Here is a 27178-nt window from a genome sequence, read left to right as displayed (position 1 = left end):
TATAACTATACAATTCAATCAAGGTGAAAGTAGGGAAAACCTATATTTTTATAGGCTACTGTATGTAAGTCTGATGGCAATACTAGAGAAAAAACAATCAAATTATGCTGTGAATTAGGTGAAAAACATTTTTGTTGATTTAGTCCAATCTATTATTTTTTTAGTAGCCTACTTGATTTAGAACCGTTTCTACAGTCAAAGCTAAGAGCTTGTTCACATGACAGCGATTTACGCTCGGTTGTCGCTCGATTGGCAAATGGCTCGGTTTGCCAGCCTCGTACACATGACAGCGATTCATGAGCGGTTTGCGCTCGGTTATGATAAATAATAACTAGGTACAACATCTATGTACTCAATCTTAATATCTTAATCTATGTACTTACTATTAAACATATATTACTGCTCTGATCGAAACCGCTCGGTTGACTGAAGACATGTGTACGCTCTCATGCCTGCTCTAGTATATCGAGCCGCCCGGCAACCGAGCGACAACCGAGCGGTTGTAGTCTGAGACTACAACCGCCGCGATTCGCCGGCGACTACTAAAACCGAGCGATGCATGTGTACGGCACCATGTGTTTCCTTATACCTGGCAATCGCTCGGTTTGTCAACCGCGCGACAACCGAACGTAAATCGCTGTCATGTGAACAGGCTCTAAAGCTGAATTTAATCAGCTGGTGGCTTAAACTCAAAATGTAACACATTATAACAAACGAGTCTTGATACGGATTTAATCCAGTTTAAAATGAAATTTAGTTTAAACTGTTACTGTGCAAACGGCCCTTAAGCCCTCAAGAAATGTTCTTAACAAATTTTCGGCAAACATGTATGTTGAGGAGCACAGGGACAAACATTTTAAAAAGTTTAGACAATCATTGGTTGTTTAACAAAAAATTACTGTTTTTCTAAACATTATCAGAGTTGACAGCTGTAAAACATAAAACCTGTTCTTCCCACTTACAAATATTTTGTTTGGTGACGCATCCACACTGGTCACGGGCAAACATTGTTTGTCAAACATAATAAAATTTGCCCAAACTGTTTCAACAAACTCTTCTTCCTTGCCGGAGGAAGAGGAGTTACAGCAGAGGGAAAAATAAAAGTTGTGGGGAAGAAGGGAGACAAGAGAGGGACGAAAAGAAAGGAAAGAGAACAGTGAGAGCTGGAAGAAGTGTGGCAAAGCGAAAGTAACAGAAAAGTGAAGAGAAAGGACGGGGAATAGCGGATTGTGAGAGAGAGCTTGGAAGAAGAAGAAGAGAGAGGAAGAGAAACGTTCACAGAGAGTGTGAGATGGGAGACTAAAATGGGCGGAGAAAAAGGAAGGAGAAGGAGTGAGAGCAGAGAGAGCAAAACATGAAGGCCAAGGAGGAGGAGGAAGAAGAAGAAGAAGAAGAAGAAGAAGAAGAAGAAGAAGAAGAAGAAGAAGAAGAAGTTCATTTCATTTTGTTCAGTGTGGACACGGCTTTAGTGATGCTATCTAAAATTGAAATACCTATAACATGGGATATCTTCTTGTGCTATATTTTCTCTATGCTTTCACCCATCCAATGTTCAAGGGACACACCACCAAATCTACTTCCTACTTTCAACCATCCATTGACTCTTTAAGCACAGCTCTATTATAGACAGGTGCGCGCGAAACACGTGTTCCACGAATCTCAATAGCGTAACGCAGAAGCGGCACAGTCCTCACATGAATGCCACGCCTGTCAGGAGTCCACGCACGAAATTTACAAATCTTGCCTTCAGGTTGTGCCATCGAAATCCACCCGGCGTTTGACAGGACAATATCGGCACAACATTCCCTCTCCGACACGCCTTTCAAAACGATCTCATCGGCCGGCTGCAGACGCGGCCAAACCGCTAATCGGTCCGGTCCACCACACGGCACTGCCAGCATTGCCGTGCCCAAATAGTCGTTATAGATGGCGTCCGCATGTTCCGTCTTGCATATTGTCACCGGCAGACTGTCCGTTTTGAAGATGACCATTCGCATCGATTCGCAATCGCCTTGTACAAAGTCGAGACGGGCCAGTCCCGCTATGAACACTGTCTCCCCTTCACGCACGATGTACACCCGGTGGTGGATTGGTGTCCTCGGTAGTACTTTCACGAGCTCTTCGGTCGTTAGCAGATCGATAATCTGTCGACAGATCAATACTATCAATTCATTCATTCATTCATTTATTTATTGTATAAAATACTATAATCATAATACAATTTATTATGACATTGGAGGAAAAACTAGGCTGAGCCTGTACTATTTCTCTCCAAAAATTTTGATAAAATGTTAATGTTGTCCAAAAGATAAGGTTATGTAATCACACACTGCTTTGTCACTTGATTTTCGGTCCAAGAATGATGATTTAAAATTTTGAATTTTGAAGGTTGATTTTATACTCTAAATAAATTACAGAATGTATCACAATAAATTAAAAACTTTAGAAATATTGCACTTATTTAAAAAATTGAATACAAAATCAAAAACCTACTCACTATTTGTTATTTAAATTAAAGATATTTTTTATAAATTAAAAAGAGTTTTCAAGTGGAAACTATGACAGCATAGCCACCTATAATACAAGGCTGCGGCCTTCGATATTGCAACATTCCAGTGTAGGCCTAGAATCCAATACATGATTGGTAAAAAAGATCAGCTGGTATTTTTAAAAATCTTTTTCACCAATCATGTATTAGGTTCTAGGCCTACACTGCGACGTTGCAACATTGCAGTGTAGGCCTAGAATCTAATACATGATTGGTGAAAAAGATCAGCTGGTATTTTTTAAAATCTTTTTCACCAATCATGTATTAGATTCTAGGCCTACACTGCGACGTTGCAATATCGTAGGCCGCGGCCTTGTATTATAGGTGGCTATGATGATAGTGTTTACTTTCTTTTTCACCAATCATGTATTAGATTCTAGGCCTACACTGCGACGATGCAATATCGTAGGCCGCGGCATTGTATTATAGGTGGCTATGATGACAGTGTTTACTTTCTTTTTCACCAATCATGTATTAGATTCTAGGCCTACACTGCGACGTTGCAACATTGCAGTGTAGGCCTAGAATCTAATACATGATTGGTGAAAAAGATCGGCTGGTATTTTTTAAAATCTTTTTCACCAATCATGTATTAGATTCTAGGCGTACACTGCGACATTGCAGTGGCCACGGCCTTGTATTATAGGTGGCTATGATGACAGTGTTTACTTTTAGTTTCGTTAGCAGTGGCAACGTTTCGGCCTGTGGTTTGATTAAAATATAGAAATTAGTTTCACTTATTTCATAAAAATAAGTGGCATTTCAACTCCTACAGCCGAAAGATATAAATATAGTATAATTGTTACTATTGTATAACTATAGTGTATAACCATAGAGAAACAATAGCGTAAGTAGATATCCCATGGTGTAGGGCGTTTATGTCGCAACTTTTACTGTTATCTCAAGCCGATTACTGTTGATTATTGTCGAGGTTTACTGTTTTGTTGGGGTGAGAGTGTATGAACGGCACAATATGAGAGACTACCAGTGTCACACAGCTTCACGGGAAAGAATTACATGAACTATCAGCTTGAGATAACAGTAAGAGTTGCGACATAAACGCCCTATACCATGAGATATCTACTTATGCTATTGTTTCTCTATGGTATAACTTTGTGTATATATTGTATAACTAAGTATTGTATTTTATAACTTTAAAGTGAAAAAACACTCACATTCTTTGGTGTGACGACGACCGTTTCGTGCTGGTGTTGCACATTCTCAAGCCAAACAGAAACTTCTGTTTCTTGAGTGTCTGTTTGGCTTGAAAATGTGCAACACCAGCACGAAACGGTCGTCGCCACACCAAAGAATGTGTGTGTGTTTTTTCACTTAAAAGTTATGTAAGAAACAATAGCAATAATATTAGTAAAAACAAGATGTATATCCAACAAAGATAGTATAATAATAATTATACTATTACAATTATTGTTGTTGAATCTATTGGCACTGCATTTATTACTTACAATATATGGCTAAGCCTTATATTGTAAAAAACCTCTTTTGCCTTAAATATATTGTAAAAGCCTCTCCTTCTTAGAGAATTGAAGTCAAACATTTGAATTTGAAAAGTTTATTACCTATTTAATAAAAGTCATTATTCATTTATTCATTCATTTATACGTGGATACAATAACAAATCATATAAATATGATTGGGAAGGAACAACAGGCTTGGCCCAAAACTATTCCATTCCCAAATTTTGATTACATGTCCAAAAAATAGGTTATGTTTGTTCTGTAAGAAGTTCATGGTCAACTTTCGTCCAAAAATAAATATGAGATGCAAATTTTAAATTTAGAAAAATTAAAACACCAAATTATACCTAGTTAAATATTACACTTAATTAACACTGCACATTGTATTAATTAAGTTATTTTATGAATTTTGAAGCCAAAATTATTATGGAAGTAATAATAATAAATAAATAATAAATTCATTTATTCTTCCAATTTATACATTACACATTATCAGAAATTATGAACAGTTGATATCTCACAACAACAAACTTGCACATTATAGAAATAAAGATACTAAAATAATACAATTACACGTTGTACAAAGATATCACAATAACTCATTTACATCAAAAGAAGAATAAATAATTTCAAGTACCCCGAGGACTAAAAGTCCTGTTTGGGGCACCATCATATTTTTAATTAAGAAAAAGCAATGAATTATTTTGCCGAGTCGGAACTTGCATAATATGACAGGGTGAGGAATTTTTCCGCGATAAATGCATTTCAATCTTCAACTTGGTGCCAACCTAACAAAGTCAACTCAACTTAATGCCAACCTGACAAAATTATTAATTTAGTTACCAGTTAACAACTGTTTCGAAGAGGTACTCTCTCTAGATTATAGTTCTATATTAACATATGGTATGGCCTTTTTTCAATTATAATTAAGAGAATAAGAAGAATATATATGCTAAAAGACGAACTTTAAACCCTTAAAAACCACCCTTAGAGTTAAAATATTGCCAAAAGATTTCTTAGTGCGCCTCTAAAGGGCCAACTGAACATACCTACCAAATTTGAACGTTTTTGGTCTGGTAGATTTTTAGTTCTGCGAGTGAGTGAGTGAGTGAGTCAATCAGTCAGTCAGTGAGTACCATTTCGCTTTTATATGTATAGATGAGGTCCACGTTATAATGGCAGTGTTTGATTAGCAATGGTAATGCTATCCAATGGTATTAGCAATTTTGTATGTATAATATAACAATATCACTGTATGTATATGTTTTGTCAATAAACTCCTCTGGTTGCAATTCATTGACAATCAGAGAAATTATTATTATTATTATCCTTGTCTATCATTCAACAAATCAGATAGCGCTATCTCTTTCTCGCTTTGCTCTGTTGCCAGATCGTCTTTTAACAATGAAGAATTAATAATGTATTAACAAAATATTTCATCTTAATCATTAACATTAGTTATGAAATTATTAAAAAATAAAATTTATTGCTTAATCAAATATAATTGATTATTTTTAACGAGGATGAACAGTTAATATCTATATTAAAAGCGAAATGGCACTCACTCACTGACTGACTGACTCACTCACTCACTCGCAGAACTAAAAATCTACCGGACCAAAAACGTTCAAATTTGGTACGTATGTTCAGTTGGCCCTTTAGAGGCGCACTAAGAACGGAAAATTTTCTAAAGATACGCCCAAAATCTGCGTTTTTCCAGCGTTTCCTCATCTTTATCGAGAACAAATGAACAGAAAATGTTCAAATTTAGTACAGAAGCTCAGCTAGGGTGTAATCAAAAATTATTGTGTTGAAAGGAATTTGCAATAACGTAAAAGATATGCCCAAAATCTGCGTTTTTCCAGCGTTTTATTCTTTTGCTTTTTCTCAGATTTCTCGAGAACAAATGAACAGAAATCGTTCAAATTTAGTACAGAAGCTAAGCTAGTGTGTAATAATGTGGTGTTAGAAGGAATTTGAAATAACGCCAAAGATACGCCCAAAATCAGTGTTTTTCTCAGCTTTTCTGCGATTTCTTGGTACTTTGACTTCCTGATGGAATGAAGCATGCTCAAATGAAAAATGCAGGCGAGCGAAGCGAGTCCGCTGATCTCATTTTTGGACGATCCAGTCGGGGGTCCAGGGGCGGAGCCCCCTGGCTAGACGGATATGGCGAGGGAAGCGAGCCCGACGGCTAGTACATCAATAAACCTGTATCTGCTACCGTCTATAGAAGGCATTGACAAGACAGAGGATCGGGAACGTTATTCTCCTATCTTTCTCCACTACCATTATAACTTGCACCTTACTATACCAATATTGCTTCTAATTCAACGAGTTTGAGGGAGATTTCTATACAGTAATACTATAGTAGACTTGATACTACTTATCAAGTTGTTATTTGATTATGAAGTGAAATAAATAATATTTTGAATAATTACTGTATTCCTACCTGGTCTGGTTGCACGACGCCAGGCGTGTCATAGAACCATCTGCTATCCCTATAAGCTGGATCGTTAGGATTCAGGCCAAATTTACTCTCTTTTCTCTGAAAATATAATTAAAACAATCAAATATTTATTTATTTATAATTTTTACAAAGTGGCACTGATTGGGAGAGAAAAACTAAGGATACTACTTGTACTATTTCTCTCCCAAATTTAGATAATATTTTAAAAGTCCGAGATAGGGTTATGGTTTCACTTTTCTAAAATTTAGTCCATTTTTAATAAAAAAAAACAAACAACGAAGACTATGAAATGTGAATTCAATAGCAATGAACCGTAGATGATTCAATGTGAAGATAATCGTAAATATAAAGATAATAATAATTTTCTTCAATCTAAAGCAGCGTGCACACAGGGACATTGTAGCAGCTCCTAGCTGCTACGGGAACGTGGGATCGGAAATGATATAGAACACTTGACCTCTGCGCTCAGGTTTTGAAACTTGCAGGTACCTTCCTTTATACGAAGTGAGTCATATAATAATAATAATAATTTATTTGCCAAAAACAAAAAACAAAATTACATTATAAAACTTACTATAATTTAAATTATACAATACAATTCGAATAATTTAAGTTTTTTTCAATAGAACAAAATAAATATTACTTGTTGGCACAGCCGGCAAGGAAAACCTGAGCGCCTGCTGCGAGTTCAAAAGCTGAAAATTATCTATTACATTTGTGGAGACAAATAAAGAATAAAAAATATAATAAGAATTTCGGTTTTAAGACAGAGTACAATTGATGAATTTTCTGTGATTTTACATAATTGTGGTTGTTATACATATATATTTGGTTATTAGAATTTATACTTTAGCTAATGAGAAGTAAATGTGCTGTTTAGTCCAGTGATTTATTTCGTTTAAAAGAGTTTTTGTGATTTTATTACTGATGAATTTGAAAGGAATTTTATTAGAAAGTAGATTATAGTAGTATGTGAACTGGTGTCTACATACAGATAGTTTTATTAGATTGGCATTAAATGCATTTGTAGTTGCTGGACGGGTAAGGAAAGGCGCTCTTCTGGACTCAAGATGTTGAAAATTTTTATCAAGGTACATATGTATGGGAACCCTTCAATAAGATGGAGATTATTGTAGATATAATTCTGTAATTTTCAGGATACGTTATTGCTCGAATACTCTACCTTTTGACGTACAACTGAACTTTAACCCCTCATAAGGGGGTGACTAAGGGATTGTAACTCAAATAATTCAAATGTAAACACCCATTGTGTGGTACATCATTTTAAAGGCCTTTTAAAACAAGAAAGATGGCAGCAATTAAAATGTTCTATGATACTTGCATCCAAAATGGCGGCTGATTGAAGTTTTAGTTTTTACGGAAATGAGGGGTTGTAGCTCAAATAGTTTGAATGTAAATACTCATTGTGTGGTACATCATTTCAAAGGCCTTTTCGAAACAAGAAAGATGACATCAATAAATATGTTCTGTGATAGTTGCATCCAAAATGGCGGCTGATTGAACTTTATCAATCATTTCCTCAAAAACTAAAACTTCAATCAGCCACCATTTTAGATAAAAATATCATAGAACATTTTTATTGATGCCATCTTTCTTGTTTTAAAAAGGTCTTTAGAATGATGTACCACACAATGGGTGTTTACATTTAAAATATTCGAGTTACAAACCCTAAGACACCCCATTATGAGGGGTTCAAGTTCAGGTGTACGTCGTAAGGTAGAGTATTTGATCACTAACTTATCCTGGAAGTTACAGAATTATATCTACAACAGTCTCCAACTTATTGAAGGGTTCCCATACATATGACTCACTCTCTATATTTTAATGACTGTATTATAATATTTCTGTTTATTACTGAAATCATTCTCATTGTAATAAAATTTTACTCTCTTGGCTGTTCCAACAGAGTAGAGAAACATCGGAAATGTTATTGCGTTCTGCTTACCATTTCTAGAAGGTTTTTTGAAAATAATCTGTTTTTAATTTGCTATGTCCGTCTCTGGCATGTGCTTGCCTGGCGGCCCTGATGGATGATCCTCAACCCAAATTAAAACTTTTCTATTCTGTACTTTCTTCTTACTATCTCTCTCTTTCTATCTATCTGTCTCCTTTTTTACTCTCTCTTTCTTTCCCCTTCTCTTCCCTTCTTCCATTTTTTCTCTCTCTCTTTAGTTAGTTTTTCATCTTGTTTCCTCCTCTGAATTAAAATGAATATATATTAAATGATTCGGACTCTTCTTCGCACACAGGCATCATAGCCCATGTGAAGAAAATTTCCTATAATGCTTTCTATAAAATTTTTTGTAATGTTTATTTATAAAAGAGGAATAAATTGATTTGATTTGATTTGTTACTTTGTTTTTGGGACAAATTCAAATTCTTTACTGTTTCAAAAGCTTTACTATTGTGAGATTCAAGTTATAAAGTTAGCACACCTGATTAACTTTGGTTTATTCCACTCACATATATCATAAGACACAGCCAAACGGTAGGAGGGGGGCGGGGAGATTTTCACGGAGCTGAACAGCTTCTCATCCCCAACAAACACTCTGTGATCGGTGCGACCAGATTATCAATTGTTTTCAAGTTATAGACACCGAAACATGGCCGCCTAAATTGAGCATCCCGCTAAGTGATAGTTGTGTCGGGTTATTTGTTTTTTTTTCATGCAACAGGCAATAGCTCAGCATCCAAAATCCAACGAAGAATTATCAAATTTTAAAATTTTACGAGAGAACGTTATGAGTAATGATACTGTGCGTGAGTGGTGTTAAGATATGTTAACGTTATGAGTGTCTTTGAGTGGTGTCAAGATTCAAGATTCGTTTTATTTACCTTCAGGCTACAATTATAGCATTAGGCAAGTCATAATAATATATATATTTTAAAATTCAGTTACAGCTGTTATATAGCTATGGTGAATGAGATATTTTCGAGCTCAAAATTCAAGTGTTTTTATTCTTTATTTTGTGAATTTATAGTTTGTTTCATGTATTTAAAAAACTTTTATTATTAATCCATCCAAATTTAAAATTGTTTGTTTTATTCTAATTTATATTTTAGATTGTGATTTGGTGTAGAAATTTGAATGGACATAACCTATAATATTTGGACAATTTAAAACTAAATTAGGAAATTGAAGAAGTTTTAGGCAATAGCCTGTTTTTCTTTTCCGATTCTTGTATTTTTTTTGCTAACCTTATAAATAAATAAAAGTACACACAATTGGTTAGAAAATTATACATGATAAAACATATTTATATTACATTCAAGTTAGGTATTTAGATATTCCTCAAGTGAGTAAAAGGCATTATTTTTCAGAAAACTGTACATAACTTTCTCAAATTTGTTTGGAGGCAGATTCTTGGTTGTCTGGGGCAGTTTATTATACAATATATACTGTTGGTAGGTATGACTTCTCATAGTTTTAGTAAGTCTTATTTGTGGTGCTACAATGTTTCTACTGTTCCTGGTATTATATGCATGGAAGTCTTCATGAATGGAGAATTTTTCTGAGTTTTCCTTGACGTAAATTAAATTGGAATAAATGAAGAGAAATGGAAGGGTTAGTATACCCAAATTAGGGAAATGTGGCCTGCATGAATCTCTCTGTGTTAGTCCTAGGATAGCTCTAACTGTAAATGGAGGCTATGGTTTATAACTGCGCGAGGTCTAGTGAATAACTACTAGTGAATTCGATTATAATATAAGACGAATACTGACATTGGTGCGACGGTTAGCAGCGAACTGATCGGCGAGGTCTGGCTAGAGGTTTAGTTTAGATTATATATAGTTTGATTATAAATTAGATTAGATTATAAGACGAATACTGACATTGGTGCGACGGTTAGCTGCAAACGGATCGGCGAGATCGGGCTGGAGACGATAGACATCGGTGAAGGACCGGCCGATGCGTCCCTGCAGCGACTGCGGCCGTTTGGCCGGCAAACCCTGCGCGCGCAGCGCGGCCAAACGCGCGTCAGCTGACGCGATCATGCATGTGCTTGCCTGGCGGCCCTGATGGATGATCCTCAACCCAAATTAAAACTTTTCTATTCTGTACTTTCTTCTTACTATCTCTCTCTTTCTATCTATCTGTCTCCTTTTACTCTCTCTTTCTTTCCCCTCTCTTCCCTTCTTCCATTTTTTCTCTCTCTCTTTAGTTAGTTTTTCATCTTGTTTCCTCCTCTGAATTAAATGAATATATATTAAATGATTCGGACTCTTCTTCGCACACAGGCATCATAGCCCATGTGAAGAAAATTTCCTATAATGCTTTCTATAAAATTTTTTTGTAATGTTTATTTATAAGAGGAATAAATTGATTTGATTTGATTTGTTACTTTGTTTTTGGGACAAATTCAAATTCTTTACTGTTTCAAAAGCTTTACTATTGTGAGATTCAAGTTATAAGTTAGCACACCTGATTAACTTTGGTTTATTCCACTCACATATATCATAAGACACAGCCAAACGGTAGGAGGGGGGCGGGGAGATTTTCACGGAGCTGAACAGCTTCTCATCCCCAACAAACACTCTGTGATCGGTGCGACCAGATTATCAATTGTTTTCAAGTTATAGACACCGAAACATGGCCGCCTAAATTGAGCATCCCGCTAAGTGATAGTTGTGTCGGGTTATTTGTTTTTTTTTCATGCAACAGGCAATAGCTCAGCATCCAAAATCCAACGAAGAATTATCAAATTTTAAAATTTTACGAGAGAACGTTATGAGTAATGATACTGTGCGTGAGTGGTGTTAAGATATGTTAACGTTATGAGTGTCTGTGAGTGGTGTCAAGATTCAAGATTCGTTTTATTAACCTTCAGGCTACAATTATAGCATTAGGCAAGTCATAATAATTTATATATATATTTTAAAATTCAGTTACAGCTGTTATATAGCTATGGTGAATGTGATATTTTCGAGCTCAAAATTCAAGTGTTTTTATTCTTTATTTTGTGAATTTATAGTTTGTTTCATGTTTTTAAGAAACTTTTATTATTAATCCATCCAAATTTAAAATTGTTTGTTTTATTCTAATTTATATTTTAGATTGTGATTTGGTGTAGAAATTTGAATGGACATAACCTATAATATTTGGACAATTTAAAACTAAATTAGGAAATTGAAGAAGTTTTAGGCAATAGCCTGTTTTTCTTTTCCGATTCTTGTATTTTTTTGCTAACCTTATAAATAAATAAAAGTACACACAATTGGTTAGAAAATTATACATGATAAAGCATATTCATATTACATTTAAGTTAAGTATTTAGATATTCCTCAAGTGAGTAAAAGGCATTATTTTTCAGAAAACTGTACATAACTTTCTCAAATTTGTTTGGAGGCAGATTCTTGGTTGTCTGGGGCAGTTTATTATACAATATATACTGTTGGTAGGTATGACTTCTCATAGTTTTAGTAAGTCTTATTTGTGGTGCTACAATGTTTCTACTGTTCCTGGTATTATATGCATGGAAGTCTTCATGAATGGAGAATTTTTCTGAGTTTTCCTTGACGTAAATTAAATTGGAATAAATGAAGAGAAATGGAAGGGTTAGTATACCCAAATTAGGGAAATGTGGCCTGCATGAATCTCTCTGTGTTAGTCCTAGGATAGCTCTAACTGTAAATGGAGGCTATGGTTTATAACTGCGCGAGGTCTAGTGAATAACTACTAGTGAATTCGATTATAATATAAGACGAATACTGACATTGGTGCGACGGTTAGCAGCGAACTGATCGGCGAGGTCTGGCTAGAGGTTTAGTTTAGATTATATATAGTTTGATTATAAATTAGATTAGATTATAAGACGAATACTGACATTGGTGCGACGGTTAGCTGCAAACGGATCGGCGAGATCGGGCTGGAGACGATAGACATCGGTGAAGGACCGGCCGATGCGTCCCTGCAGCGACTGCGGCCGTTTGGCCGGCAAACCCTGCGCGCGCAGCGCGGCCAAACGCGCGTCAGCTGACGCGATCATGCGCGCTTGCTTCAGCCGTTCAGCTCGCAACTGCAACCGGTGCGCGCTCGGACGCAGGATGGGGAAACGAAGCAGGTTGAGGGTGGTTCCCGGCCACGGCGACGTGGTCGCACGCTGCATCACGTCCGAGGCACGCACCTTGCAGTAGTCCGACTGGATCAGCGCGTTGAACAGCGTCGACTTGCCCACGTTCGTGCAGCCCACCAGGTACACGTCGCCTACAACACAATATTAACCTTGTACCTAATACAATAAGAAAAAATCTAGTGTGGCGCACTCACACAACTTTCCTTGCCGTTATGAAAATCCTATTATATTGAGCGAGCAATTCCTGTATTTATATATCTGGTTATTTTTATATCTGCTTATTTTTATATCTGGCTATTTTTATATCTGGTTATTTATGTTTTACGGATCTCGAAAACGGCTCTAACGATTTTCACGAAATTTGGAACGTAGTAGTTTATGATATAAAGATTCGATTGCACTAGTTCTCATTCTTTGGAAAACTCGTTGAACGACATTAAAAGGATAATTCATCCTTGGAAAACAGATGATAATTTCGTCGTCTCTCGATAACAGAAGATGCGTGTGCCTGTGTGGGAGAGATACAGAATTATTTCCAGCTGTGTAATCATAATCAATCAGCGAGAAATTTCATCTAGCTAGACAATTTAATCGATTTGATCAACATAATCTGATTTGTTGACATGACATAATAATCATCCTAAACTAGAGTATATCATAATTTTCAAAGTTGATCATTATTTGACAATTTCAAGTGATTAGTGAGTGTTATTTTGTTATTCAATTTAGTTTGTATATAAACTACATTATAATTTGTTTGTTTTCAAATGTTAGAACAGAAAATTGAACCTGAATTCAAGTTTATGGAACATAACCTACTTTCTGGACTATTCATAGTGTATAAATAAAAATTCGGGAAAGGAACAGTTTTGGGTTGTGCCTGTTAGTACTTCCCCAATCATTTTAAAGAATTTATTGTGTTCGGTTTATCAGAAGTCAATAAATAAATAACGAGCGAAGCTCGGTGCCCCGATATTTTCTATTATATTCGTAAGTACATTTTTATAATATCATTTGTAAAATTCTCATTAACGTTCAAATTAAGTATCTATGAATTGTATGGACTATAATAGAAACATACATGATACACAGTGATCAGAAAATAAGCCACAAAGACTCAACTACCACACTCAAGTTTTCGGAAATATAATTCAAAATGGATCAGCTGACAAGATCAATTCTGCTACCTCTTCCAGAATTAGCAGTTGCCTCTCTCATTTGCATTTGAATAATCACAATTTCTGGTATTTGGAGCTTATTTTCAATATTAGGTGAAAATGTTACTGGACATTAATTGTAGAGATTTCCATGCTCAATCTTTTCCACTTGAAATTTTTCGTTCAAATCGTACCTAAACACTGATTATTGGGAATCTAAAATCAAACTGTTAAACCTCAATTTACGACCTTCCAGAAATAGGTTTGAAAATATAAGAATGGATCTTAATGTTTGTCGGAGACAATACTTTTACCCAGCTAATAAATTAATCAATAAAATTCCAGATTACCTTACGGAACATATTAATCGAAATTGTGTTACATTGCTTACAAGAAGAACTATTAATAGAAAATTGCCAGTAAAATCGAGGATATACTACATTTTGAGGGACTCTTATCTTTGTTTCAATATTATGTTTGCCATCTCTCTTTCTTTTTTCATTCTTTCTCTTCTCTTTCTTTCACCCTTATTCCACTTACTAGCAGGTACCCGTGCTTCGCAAGGGTCTATTTTAAAACTTGTCGTAATGAAATCCAGAAGAATTGAAAAAAGGCCTGTAAGAATCCTCGGTTGATTAAGAATTTATAAGCAGCATTTCAGGTAAATCAGTCCAGTAGTTCAGACGTGATGATGCGTCAAACATAATTCCCCTATCCTCTACTCGTGTGTATACGTGTTTAAGCCAGTCCTTTCCACTATTATAGAATAGAAGATGATAGATAGATGGATATATCATCCATTTATCTATTATCTTCTATACTATAACAAAGGAAATGAATGAGAATAAATTTTGAAAGGTTTGAGATATCGATGTGCGGTTTTCACCATATCTTTTCTCTGGAAATCCTGTATAGGAATCATGTATCATATGACCACCTTTCAATTAAAACATAATTGAATGCGTCAAACATAATTTTCCTATACTACTTTACACCTGTATACGTGTATAATCCAGTTCTTTAATATAATAAAAAATTTTAATTCCGACCATATGATTTGGTGATTTTTTTATGAAATCGTATGTACTATTAATGAAGTTTGAACATTAATTCTGAAAAATCTAGAAGGAAAAATGAAATTTGGGCTTCCAGGTGCACGAGATTGATATTTTTAGAATCTATGTTCAAAGTTAGGAGATCTAAATCATTCCCGTTTTTCCGGTATGCAATCCACAAGTTGACATGTTTTGATGCGAACAAACGAACAAACGAACACACGAACAAACACAACCCTACTCTCTCTTATTATATAGATTCATCATCTTCTTTTATTATTATATTATATAATTTCTTATTTCTTCTTTTGTAATTTCTTAATGACTAATCCTATACTATTAAACGAGCAATTTCTGTTTATATGTTTAGATGTTATATGTTTGTATTTCACCGGATCTCGAAAACGGCTCTAACGATTCTCATGAAATTCAGAACATAGTAGTTTTAAATTATAGAGATTCGATTGCACTAGGTCTCATCCCTGAGAAAACTCGCTGGAGGACATTAAAAGGATAATTATTATTCATCCTTGGAAAAACAGCTGATAATAATTATTTCGTCGTCTGTTGGTGATGGAAGTGAATGAGCGAGTTCATGTGCGTGGGACTGTGTCAAAATTATAACTCAGCTGTTGAACTTTTGTAATCATTCAATCAGGTACTTAGTGCCGGTTGCAGAGAAACCGGGTTATTTTCAATCCTGATTAATTCCAGTAGATTCATCTTTTTGAAATGGTCTTCTCTGATTTGGTTCACGTGGAGTAAATCAGGATTGAAATTTTACCGGCTTTTGAGCAACTGAGTCTTTGTGAGGGAAATTTTTGCATTCCTCTGGGAATTGATCTCAGTTTACTGTGATTAGCTAGAACATTTCTGTATGAATGTTATTATAATTTCTTCTTTCGTAAAATTTTTTTTATGCTTTTGAACTCCAGAGCGAAGCTCGGTCCCCAATACTATTGAATTGTATTAGCAACTCTCACCTGCGTATAGGATTTTCCTTGCAGGTGATTGGTTTCTTATATTTTTGTTAAAAGTTTTTTTTGTACATTTATTGTTTTGAAGAGCCAATAAAGAAACTTTGCATAGATGGGGCAAAGCTCCTGAATTTTTTATTTCATCACGGACGTGATGATGCGTCCGTCATTCGTGAATTTCCTATCCCGTACTTTCGTGAGCCAGTTCTTTCCTTTATTATAAATATCGGGGACCGAGCTTCGCTCTGGAGTACAAAAGCATGAACAATTTATTACGAAAGAAGAATTTATAATAACATTCATACCGAAATGTTCTATCAAATCACAGTAAATTGAGATTAATTCCAAGAGGAATGCAAAAATTCTCTCACAAAGGCCCGGTTGCACAAAAGCCGGTTAAATTTCAATCCTGTTTAACTTCACGTGAACCAAATCAGAGAAGACCATTTCAAAAAGATGAATCTACTGGAATCAATCAGGACTGAAAACAACCGGCACTAAGTACCTGATTGAATGATTATAAAAGTTCAACAGCTGAGTCATAATTTTGACACAGTCCCACACACATGAACTCACTTCCATCACCAACAGACGACGAAATAATTATTATCAGCTGTTTTTCCAAGGATGAATAATAGTTATCCTTTTAATGTCCTTCAGCGAATTTTCCCACGGATAAGACCTAGTACAATCAAATATTTATACTAGTAGTTCTGTGAACAGTAGACCTCACGCAGTATTCTCATCCACAAGTACCTGATTGAAACTATAGACCTTATGGAAATACAGCAATAGACTGGCTTCTCCACACATCTGTGTAATCACTTGTCAGCTGATTTATGATGAATAATTCTATAGTCTGATTTGTACTCTAATATTGGCGTATGAAAGAGGCTCCATTTTCCTTTTATATTATCCTTGAAATGAAAAATCTCCAAGAACCTTGTATATACGCCGACGCGCCATTAAAAAAGGAAATTTTGTATTATTTTAATATTATAGTTTATTTATATAATTAATTATGAATGAGAATTTTCATTATATTATAATTTATAGTACTTTGACATTATTATGATTTGAGTTAAGGAGGCAGTTGTGGGTTTCGACCTCTTGTCTCCAAAGAGATATTGTAAAATAAATAAATAAAACATACCTGTCAAATTTCATGAAAATCTATTACCGCGTTCCGCCGTAAATGCGCAACATATAAACATTTAAACATTCAAACATTTAAGAGAAATGCCAAACCGTCGACTTGAATCTTAGACCTCACTTCACTCGGTCAATTATAAACCTTCTATGTTCTGAATTTCGTGAGAATCGTTAGAGCCGTTTTCGAGATCCGGTCAAATACAAACATATAAACATCTAAATATCTAATCATACAAACATATAAACAGAAGTTGCTCGTAATAGTATAGGATAGAGAGTATGGTAGTTGGGATAGCTGACCTTGATACTCCCATTGTAAGTGTAGTTCAGTGATGAGTTCCTCAACGCCAAAGCCAGTCTTGGCCGATATCAGCGTCATGTGCTTGACATTGGCGTCCGGTGGCAGAGCAGCTTTCAGCGACTGACTGGCCCGGCGTACCCACTTCTCATAGTCACCCACCAACAGATCCACCTTGTTGCCCACAACGAACAGGGGTTGTTTCGGCCCTGAATCAAGCACAAAACATAATTAACTAACAAACAAACAATCAACAACACAACGAACAGAGGCTGTTTTGGCTCTGAATCGAACATGAAACAGAGTCAACAAATAAATAATCAATAACATAAGAAACAGAGACTGTTTCGGTACTGAATCAAACATGAAACAGAGGGGAGTTTGATAGTATAGTATATCATACTATCCAATATGATATGCTTGGCAAAATATTATTCTTCAAGACTGATGTACATACAGACTGTATGTATGTATGTATATGTACATCAATAAATAAATAAAAGACAAGGTATTTTTAACAATTGTTTCTTGTATTTACTATTTAGGCTTACCTCTTCTATGTAATATTTTACTTAAATATAATTTTGTCTGGTATTTTCTACTTTAAACCTTCATGTTATAGGTTCAATGAGTTTCCTAAACTGCAATTTCTGACGTTGTCTATTTATTTATTTTTCCTTGAAAAGTGGCCATTCCTGCACTGATTACAGAATGCAAAGAATCACTTTTCCGCTCTAGTGCGGGAAACATTTTTTCTGCACTCCAGATTTGCAACATGGCAACGCAAAATAGTTAGTAGGTTATATGGAGCACCAGTGCAGGAAAATCAAAATTAAGTTGGTAACAGTGACTGTGGTATAGTGAGGTGCACGTTATAATAATATTAAGGCAACGATGAGAGCGACAGCCACCACATGAGTGCCGCCTTCATTCATTTACTACATTATTATTCAATTTAAAATAAATTAAGGTTTTTATTAATAATAAAATTACACAGAAAAACATTTGATGGATTTCAGGGAATTTTACCCTTGATTACCCACTTTTTATATTCAATGGTAACTGTAGGAAAAATTTAATGTGAAATACGTGCGCAAAGTTCCTCTGCTGCACTCAAGAAACCATTCCGCCCTCGCCTACGGCTCGGGCGTAAACGTTTCTTTCGGTGCAGGAAACTGTCACTTTGCGCACTAGTTGGACAAATAACTATAAACATTCAGGATTAATAATTATTATTAAACGAAAATCCAAATTAAATGCTGTAATTCACCCCGAAGACTTCTGCTACTGCAAATATTGACAACAGGGTAAACAACTAGATGGAAATTCGATGAGCACCACTTTTCAAAAATTATTTGTTAGCATTTGAGTAATTGAAATATCTCAGTAATTCCCATCTGTATTCATAATTACACAACTTACAGACAAGTACCACAGGCTTATAAGCCCAAAACGGTTCCAATTCTAATTTATACAACAGTCCAAATGTAGCTAGGTTATGTGTCACAACATTCTTCAGTTACACACTCAATTTACAATTCAAAACACACAATAGTTATTTGTGCAACTAGTGCGCAAAGTGACAGTTTGCTGCACCGAAAGAAACGTTTACGCACGAGCCGTAGGCGAGGGCGGAATGGTTTCTTGAGTGCAGCAGAGGAACTTTGCGCACGTATTTCACATTAAATTTTTCCTACAGTTACCATTGAATATGAGAAGTGGTTGATTATGGGTAAAATTATGGCTGAAATCCATCAAATGTTTGTCTGTATAATTTTGTTATTAATAACAACTTTAATTTATTTTAAAACTTGATAATCCAATTGAAAATTGATAATAGATAATTTATTCAAATTGAAAATTAAATTAATCCAATTAATTTGAAAATTTTAATAATTTTGAGTAAATCTTAATTTCTGAATAATTTTCAACCAATCAATTTATGAATGAAAAAAAAATTATTTAAAATAATGAACAATTAATAATATTCAAAATGTATAATTTAATGAGTTCTCATTTTTATTTATTTGAAAATCAGAAAAAATATGGATAGAACAAATTCGGATTCAAAATACACGCCAACAATGTCATCAGCTGATTGGGATGGCTGCAAGATAATACGCAAAGTATTAAAGGGCACGCCACACCAAGCTCGCTACCGCGGCGGTAGCGAAGTTTTAAAAATCGCTAGCCATGTATTCAGGTTGATCGCGCCACACCGAGTTCGCTACCGCGGCGGTAGTACGGCGCACTACCACCTACGACCGCCTGCTAGGCGATTCAACAAAAGTTCGCTGAGAGGTAGTACGGCGGACAAAGCGAGCTCAGTGTGGCGCGCTCAACCTGAATACATGGCAGGCGATTCGAAGAGGTAGCGCATGCGCACAAAGTGATGACTCATTCGGCGTTCCTCCTTGCAACACAACGCAACTAGTACGTCTCACTCCCACACTGTAGTTGGACTCCCTCCCCCCACTACTAGACTCACTACTCGGAGACTACCGCTAGCGGACGTTTTTCGGTGTGGCGTGCTCAGCCGAGAAAACTACCACCAGCGGTACTACCTCGGCGGTACTGGCGAGTTTGGTGTGGCGAGTCCTTAAGGGTAAACAAAATTGATACTTTGCGCACTAGAGTGGAAAAGTGATTCTTTGCGTTCTGTAATCAGTGCAGGAATGGTCACTTTTCAAGGTAACTGTATAAAAAATCATTTTTAAACAGTCTATGACTGTTGGAATGTTGAAAGACAATAAGATTATATTTATTTATTAATATTTAACTATTTATTTATTCATTTGAGTGCTTACCTATGTCAGTCTATGACTGTTGTAATGTTGAATGACAATAAATTTATTTATATTTATCTATTTATTTATTCATTTGAGTGCTTACCTATGACGTCGAGTATACCAGGCCATATGCTGCAGGGGAAGTCTGTCATATCAACCATTAATATGACAAGTGCCTTCTGATTCTTTATGCGAGACAACAGGCGTGGATATTCCTCCGGATTGACCGACACAGTCAACGCCATTTTGTAATTCTCCATAAAATGGCAGCGCTGGCACTTGATGGCAAGCAGGTCTGTCGGTTCGCAGTTTATGAAGATCTCGCTGGGAATATAGCCGGGAATACCAGGATCCTGAAAATTAAAAAAAAATCCTGTGAGCATCTTAAAATATGTATACAGTAAATCTAATTTAATGAGCATTAAAAATATTCATAGTTGTGAGCATTTTTACAAATACAAATATAGTAAGGTCCACGTTACAATGGCAGTAAAGAAAGATAGGAAAACAACGTTGCCGATCCTCAGTATTGCAATGCCTTCTATAGTTTTCCAAAATTTATTAACCTCAAAAATCATCAACAAACCAAGCACCTCACGGAAATCAACATAGCAGATTTTCAGGTTATAAATATTTGATACCGTAGCAATTTTCTAAGTCTTTCTTAGTTTTAGAGAAAAAAACTCAACTCAACGATAGACGGTAGCTGATACAGGTTTATTGATGTAATATTAACTGTTCATTCTCGTTTAAACTAATAAATTACATTTTATTAAGCAATAAATTATATATTCCAATGATTTCATAATCGATATTCATAATTAAGATGAATTTTTTTGTTATTCAATTATTATTAATATTCTAGATTGTTAAAAGACGATCTGGCAACAAAACAAAGCAAGAAAGAGATAGCGCTATACGCTTTGTTGATTGATAGACAAGGATAGCAATACCATTGCTAATCAAACACTGCCAGTATAACATGGACCTCACTTCAGGAGCAAATATTACAAACCAATTACAGTCATACATAAACCTGCGTACACATATTCGCGCTTCCAACCCGCACCGAGCACGCTCCACCCTCGTACCGCCCTCGTACAACCATCGAACCACAGTCGCTCTGCCCACGCACCCATCATGAACGTTACGGAAGATGTTAGATTTTCTCGCGTTCCCCGGTCGAACCACTCTTGCTCGCCGGTCGATCATCGATCGCTCTGCTGGAGTGACGTTCGGTTGCGGAGCAGAGCGAAAGTCTGTACGCACCTTTAGACTACATATTTGCATAGAGAGAAGATAGTACAAAGGTAGGCGCACACAGATCGTCATCGGACGGACGGCACGCATCGGAAGATTAGATTCGATGCATTGTTTTCAATTGGAGTGCGCATACCTATCCGCATCGTATAGGTATGCGCACTCCAATTGAAAACAATGTATAAAATCTAATCTTCCGATGACAATCTGTGTGCGACTACCTTAAGAAGGTATCCCATGGAAAAGCTCGTTTATGTTACAAATTTTAAGCCGATTTTTTTGTTAAGCCGGTTATTGTCAACTACTGTCTATTATTTCTGTTTTGGCCGGGAGAGAGTGTAAGAACGGTACAGTAAAGCCTGGTCCTCACGAGTATTTATTTAATTATTCAATCATTATTTATTTATTTATTTATTTATTATTCATTTATTTATTTATTATTTATTTATTTATTTATACATGGATACAATAACAAATCATATAAATAGGGATCATATAAGAAGGAACAACAGGCTTGGCCCAAAACTATTCCATTCCCAAATTTTGATTACATGTCCAAAAAATAGGTTATGTTTCTTCTGTAAGAAGTTCAAGCTCAACTTTCGTCCAAAAATAAATATGAGATGCAAATTTTAAATTCAGAATTACACAACTTACAGAAAAGTACCACAGGCTTATAAGCCCAAAACGGTTCCAATTCTAATTTAAACAACAGTCCAAATGTAGCTAGGTTATGTCACTCAACATTCTTCAATCACACGAGTAGAGTTAGTGGTCGAGTAACTGGCATACTAACTCTACCGAGCTAACTCTACTCTACTTACTTGGACGAGTAACTGTTTTCACTACAATTGAGAATAGTAGGTAAAGTGTGTTGTCTAGTGAACAGAACTAACTTTAAAATATCAATACTTTTTGAATAAATTAACACTCTATCACTTATCAACACTTTAATAAATTAATACTTTTTGATAAATAACAATACTTCTTAAACTTGAAAGCCAACGGCACGACTCTACTCTACTAGCTAGAGACTGTTTTCATTAGCATAGCGGTATTTTATAACTATCAGTGGTAGAGTAGAGTGAGAAGCGGTGGTGGGGGAAGGCAAGTAGTAGAGTACTATCCCACTCTACTAAAAACTAGTACTCTATCATGAACGTTTTTATTGGGAGAGTTCACAAGATAGTTAGTTCTTGCCCAGGAAACTCTACCACAAACTCTACTAATGAAAACCAGGCTTCACACCAGCGACTACCAGCGTCACAAAGCTTTAGGGAAAATTACTATTTATTTATTAATTTATTTATTATTCGTGGATACATTATTAAAAACTATATAAGTATGATCAGGTCTATAGGTCTAACTATATAACTATAAAAATAACTATTAGGTCTATCAGCTTGAGCTGACAGTGGAACTTATTGGACCATAAACGCCCTATACCATGGGATATCTAGGTATGCCATCTTTTCTCTGTGATATTAAACATAAGATTACATACGAGTTCAACACAATATAACATGGATAAATAAAATAACATTTCACTCACTCATTTTTCAAACTATTCGGTAGGGCAGGAAGCTACTCTCCGATTGGCTGATTATCAGCTGATTCCGAACGCCAACCTAATTGGCCAATTCCTACCCTGCCGACTAGTCTGAGAAACTCCTCGTGCGGCTTGGCCCTTGGAATTTTCTACCACTTGGATTCCCACATGTCAGTATCAGTATCAGTAAACGTGACAGGCACAGTAAAAATTAATTCCCATGAGTTATAATGGGAACATTCATACTCGCTTCGCCATGCTAATCCATGAGTGTCTATATCTATATATATAAAAGCGAAATGGCACTCACTGACTGACTGACTCACTCACTCACTCACTCACTCACTCGCAGAACTAAAAATCTATAGGACCAAAAACGTTCAAATTTGGTAGGTATGTTCAATTGGCCCTTTAGAGGCGCACTAAGAGATCTTTTGGCAATATTTTAACTCTAAGGGTGGTTTTTAAGGGTTTAAAGTTCGTCTTTTAGCATGTATATTCTTCTTATTCTCTTAATTATAATATTGAAAAATGTCCATACCATAATTATGTTGATATAGAACTATAATCTAGAGAGAGTACCTCTTCGAGACAGTTGTTAACTGGTAACTAAATTAATAATTTTGTCAGGTTGGCATTAAGTTGAGTTGACTTTGTTAGGTTGGCACCAAGTTGAAGATTGAAATGCATTTATCGCGGAAAAATTGATTGGGCACTGCTACTTCAATCTGAGCTATTCCTGGGAATATTATATTACTAGCCGTCAGGCTCGCTCCACTCGCCATATCCGTTTAGCCAGACGTTTAATCTGGACCCCCGACTGGATCGTCCCAACATATGATAAAAATGCTCAGATGAAAAATTCTGGACTTTGAATGCTGATCTCATTCTTGGACGATCCAGTCGGGGGTCCAGGAGGCGGAGCCCCCTGGCTAGACGGATATGGCGAGCGAAGCGATCCTGACGGCTAGTAATATAATATAGTAAGTGGTCACATTATAATGGCAGTGGAGGAAGATGGGAGTACAGCGTTGCCGATTCTCTGCCTTGCCACTGCCTTCTACAGAATATAGCTGATACCGTTATATCTGATGTAATATTGGGTCTATTGAATAAAAACTAGAATCTAGTGGCTAGCAGCCAGCTATTAGTTTCAGATAATACAAAAATTCAGTTGAATAATGATGTGGTAGGTTATTATAAATTCTGTATTATAATGTTCCACATAATAATGGCATTGGAGAAAGATAGAGAAGAAGATCAGCTTTACTGATTCTCTGACTTGCTAATGCCTTCTAACTTTGGAGTTCAAGTGCAATTTTCTAGTGAGAAAACATGAAGAACCGAATACATAACCTATTAACTTCAGTATTGATAGGAAATGACATTATTCGTTAATACGGCGAGGCATCCAAAAGGATCTCTCTGCCGATAAAATCCATAAGAATAAATAAATAATGCCTTCTATAAAGGATAACTAGTATATCTGCTGTAATATTAACTACTATTCATTCTTTTTTGAATTATAAATTATATTTTACTCGGCAAGAAAATATTTTTTCCAAAGATTAAATAAAAAAAAAATTTATAATCGAGATTGAATATTTTGTTAATCGTATTTCTAGATTGTTGAAAAACGATCTGGCAACTTTGAGGAGCTAGAAAAGGATAGCGCTATCTGCTTTGTCGAATGATAGGCAAGGATAGCTACACCAATGTTAATCAAATACTGCAATCATAGAAAGGAACTCACTATAGTTTGATCTATCAGATCATTTGATATCAAATCAAATTTCAATAAAGCAATATTCAAAACTTAGTTTTAATCAGCACTTTTGTAAATTGAGGAAAATCAGCTTTTCATGAGCATGTTTTAGATTTAGATTTATGAATAAAGTTTGTACATAGATACTTTTGACTGATTGCGTTTTTTTTAAATATATTTCTTGTGACTATTACATAATTAAGCTACAATATTTTATGAATGTGATTGTAATATGTGTTTTGAACCTTCCCTGGGTTGCTTTCTTTAACTTATCCTCAGTCTGATTATCAGATGTTTAGGATGCAATTATAAATTGAAATTGAATTAAAGTGAGTAATTATTTGACAATGTTAATAATTAATTAATTTTAATCAATGTTAAAAGTTACTTGACAATGTAGTAGCGCGCCGCAACCCCCACAAGGCGTTTTGCTCATTGGAATCGCAAGGCTGGGAGTGCCGTACTTCGAGAAGTCCAACTCGACCTCTTCATCGTCTTCGAAGTTCTCATAATCTTGCATCCATTTTCCAGATCTTGCCCGCATATCTGTGAAAAAACACCAAATTCAAATTTATTCTCCAGAAAAGATGAGACAAGATTACAAAGAAAAAACAAAATTAGCTAGAACATTTTTGGAAGTCTCCTAATAGTCATCCATCTGTGTGCAGTTTGAGGTGGGGAGGGTAAGCATATCGGTGACGAGACCTGGTCTACTGAAAAACCGTATTATTCACATTTTTAAGAGAGTAAAACAATAGATGAATAAGATCGAGGCCCGGTTGCACAACAGCTGATTTAATGACACTAAGGTAAAACAGTCCACTAGACACTATAGTTCAGTTCTCTGCATTTTAGAATAGGCTCTTTCTTGAGGTTCTTTCATGGAGCTGGGAGAGTTGCCCACTGTCGTACCCTCTTTGTATGAGTAAAGATCCTCAAGGTCTTTTTCCTCTTTTCAGAACACATGAAAAGGTGGAGGAGCTTGCAACCAAGCAGACATCCCATATATGTGGCCAGAGAGAGACTTAAGGCGAGACAATATTAGGCGTTTTTTCAGGCATTTTTAGAGTCGGCAGAGCAGAAAACTCTTTAATTGGCTGATTGAATTGACGCCTAGAAAACCATCTAATATGGTTTATATCTAATAATAATGTATTAATAAATAATGGTTTATTAATATCTAATATCACGCCCTAAGACTAGAAAAACTTTTAAAGTACGTTACCAACGCTTAATGCTCCTATCCAGAAGCTATTATGCATTGTTCAAAAAAATTCAAACACTACTAGTCTCAATTTACATTAAATAGAAAGAAAATGAAAATGTATTGTTTACTTACTATCCAAATTGAGTTCATATGCATCTTTTCTTTGAATTTCCTCATCCACAAAGATGTCATTAGTAGCATCCAATTCTTCTTCTTTTGTAATGGCTTTTTGAACTTTGACAACCTCATATGGCAGCACTACTTTATCAACAGATTCAACACTCAAATCGTTTTCCTTCACTGAATCTTCTGCGCCTAGTAAATGTAAGTCCTTTTTTTCCATTAAGTACTTCAATGAAGCGGGTACAATTCTCCTGTTTCTCATTATTCGATATCTTATCTTCCTATCAGTTTCTTCTTTCATTTTGGTGACTTGAAACCCTTCATATTTATAGAACGAATGGAATATAACTCTATCCCTAAACTCATTCTTCATCTTATAGAAGTCTTCTTTATTTTTTATGTTTGGATTAGTTTCAATTTCATATTGAACAGAATGATTTCGGCGCACATTGAGAGAGTTATTTAATGGTATTCGTCTTAAATAAACTGATTCAAAATATCTATGGTTTCTATAAAAATAGCACGAAAGATAAGAAGTCTTAGATGAAAACATGTTGACAAACGGAAACACAGCATAAATTATTCACACTTGACAATAAATAACATGCTTTAAATATAAGGATTCAGTTTAGAATAAATTTGAATCGTAAATATAATATAATTCAATTTTACTATAATTCACAAGTTGCTGGAGCACATTTTTCAATAAGTTTGGTTATGTTTTCAAAATTGAAACAAAGCAATATTAAGAATATCGACACTCGATAGTCGATACTTTAGCACGATGTCCGATATATTTGACGTCGAACATCGAAGTCAGCTTACCGATATTCTTACGCGATCGATGTTCAATCACATTCAATCGCGAAATCGATTTGTCATTTGAATTTGCGGCATTCCGGCTTCGTCACAGAAAGGTATCTAACAATACTAAAAACCAAAATTTCGCCCTCTCTCTTACCAGTTGACATCCTTAAGTAAGTAGGTATCAATTATCTTTAAAATCATGATTATTTTGTTACAAAAAAAGCCAACAAATGTGGGCCTTAAATTTATTAGAGAGATCCCAACTAATTTTCACTTTCCTTGCCCTATTACCATAGGTAAGGAAAGAATTGCTTTCCAAAAAAAATTAAGGTACCAAAATTTCTATACGTTTCAAGGTCCCCAGAGTTCAAAAAAGTGGTTTTTGGGTATTGGTCTGTATGTGTGTGTATGTGTATGAGTGCATGTGCGTCTGTCTACACGATATCTC

General features: G+C 35.4%; 1 protein-coding gene across 1 annotated transcript; it reads right to left on the bottom strand.

Moving 5' to 3' along the window:
• On the bottom strand, positions 1 to 26669 carry LOC111054355 (nitric oxide-associated protein 1). Its single transcript, XM_039429161.1, has 7 exons — positions 25933 to 26669; positions 24982 to 25139; positions 20123 to 20372; positions 17233 to 17439; positions 12343 to 12722; positions 6479 to 6574; positions 1 to 2144 (listed from the first exon to the last, which is right to left on the bottom strand). The coding sequence occupies exons 1-7, from the start codon at positions 26474 to 26476 to the stop codon at positions 1587 to 1589; spliced, it is 2193 nt and encodes a 730-aa protein (XP_039285095.1). The 5' UTR covers positions 26477 to 26669; the 3' UTR covers positions 1 to 1586.
• Between the last annotated feature and the right edge of the window lie 509 nt (positions 26670 to 27178).

Source organism: Nilaparvata lugens, chromosome 5 (assembly GCF_014356525.2).
Source record: "Nilaparvata lugens isolate BPH chromosome 5, ASM1435652v1, whole genome shotgun sequence".
Classification (NCBI taxonomy): Eukaryota; Metazoa; Arthropoda; class Insecta; order Hemiptera; family Delphacidae; genus Nilaparvata; species Nilaparvata lugens.
Note: the sequence above shows the minus strand (reverse complement) of the source record. Positions and strands in the feature narration are given on the sequence as shown.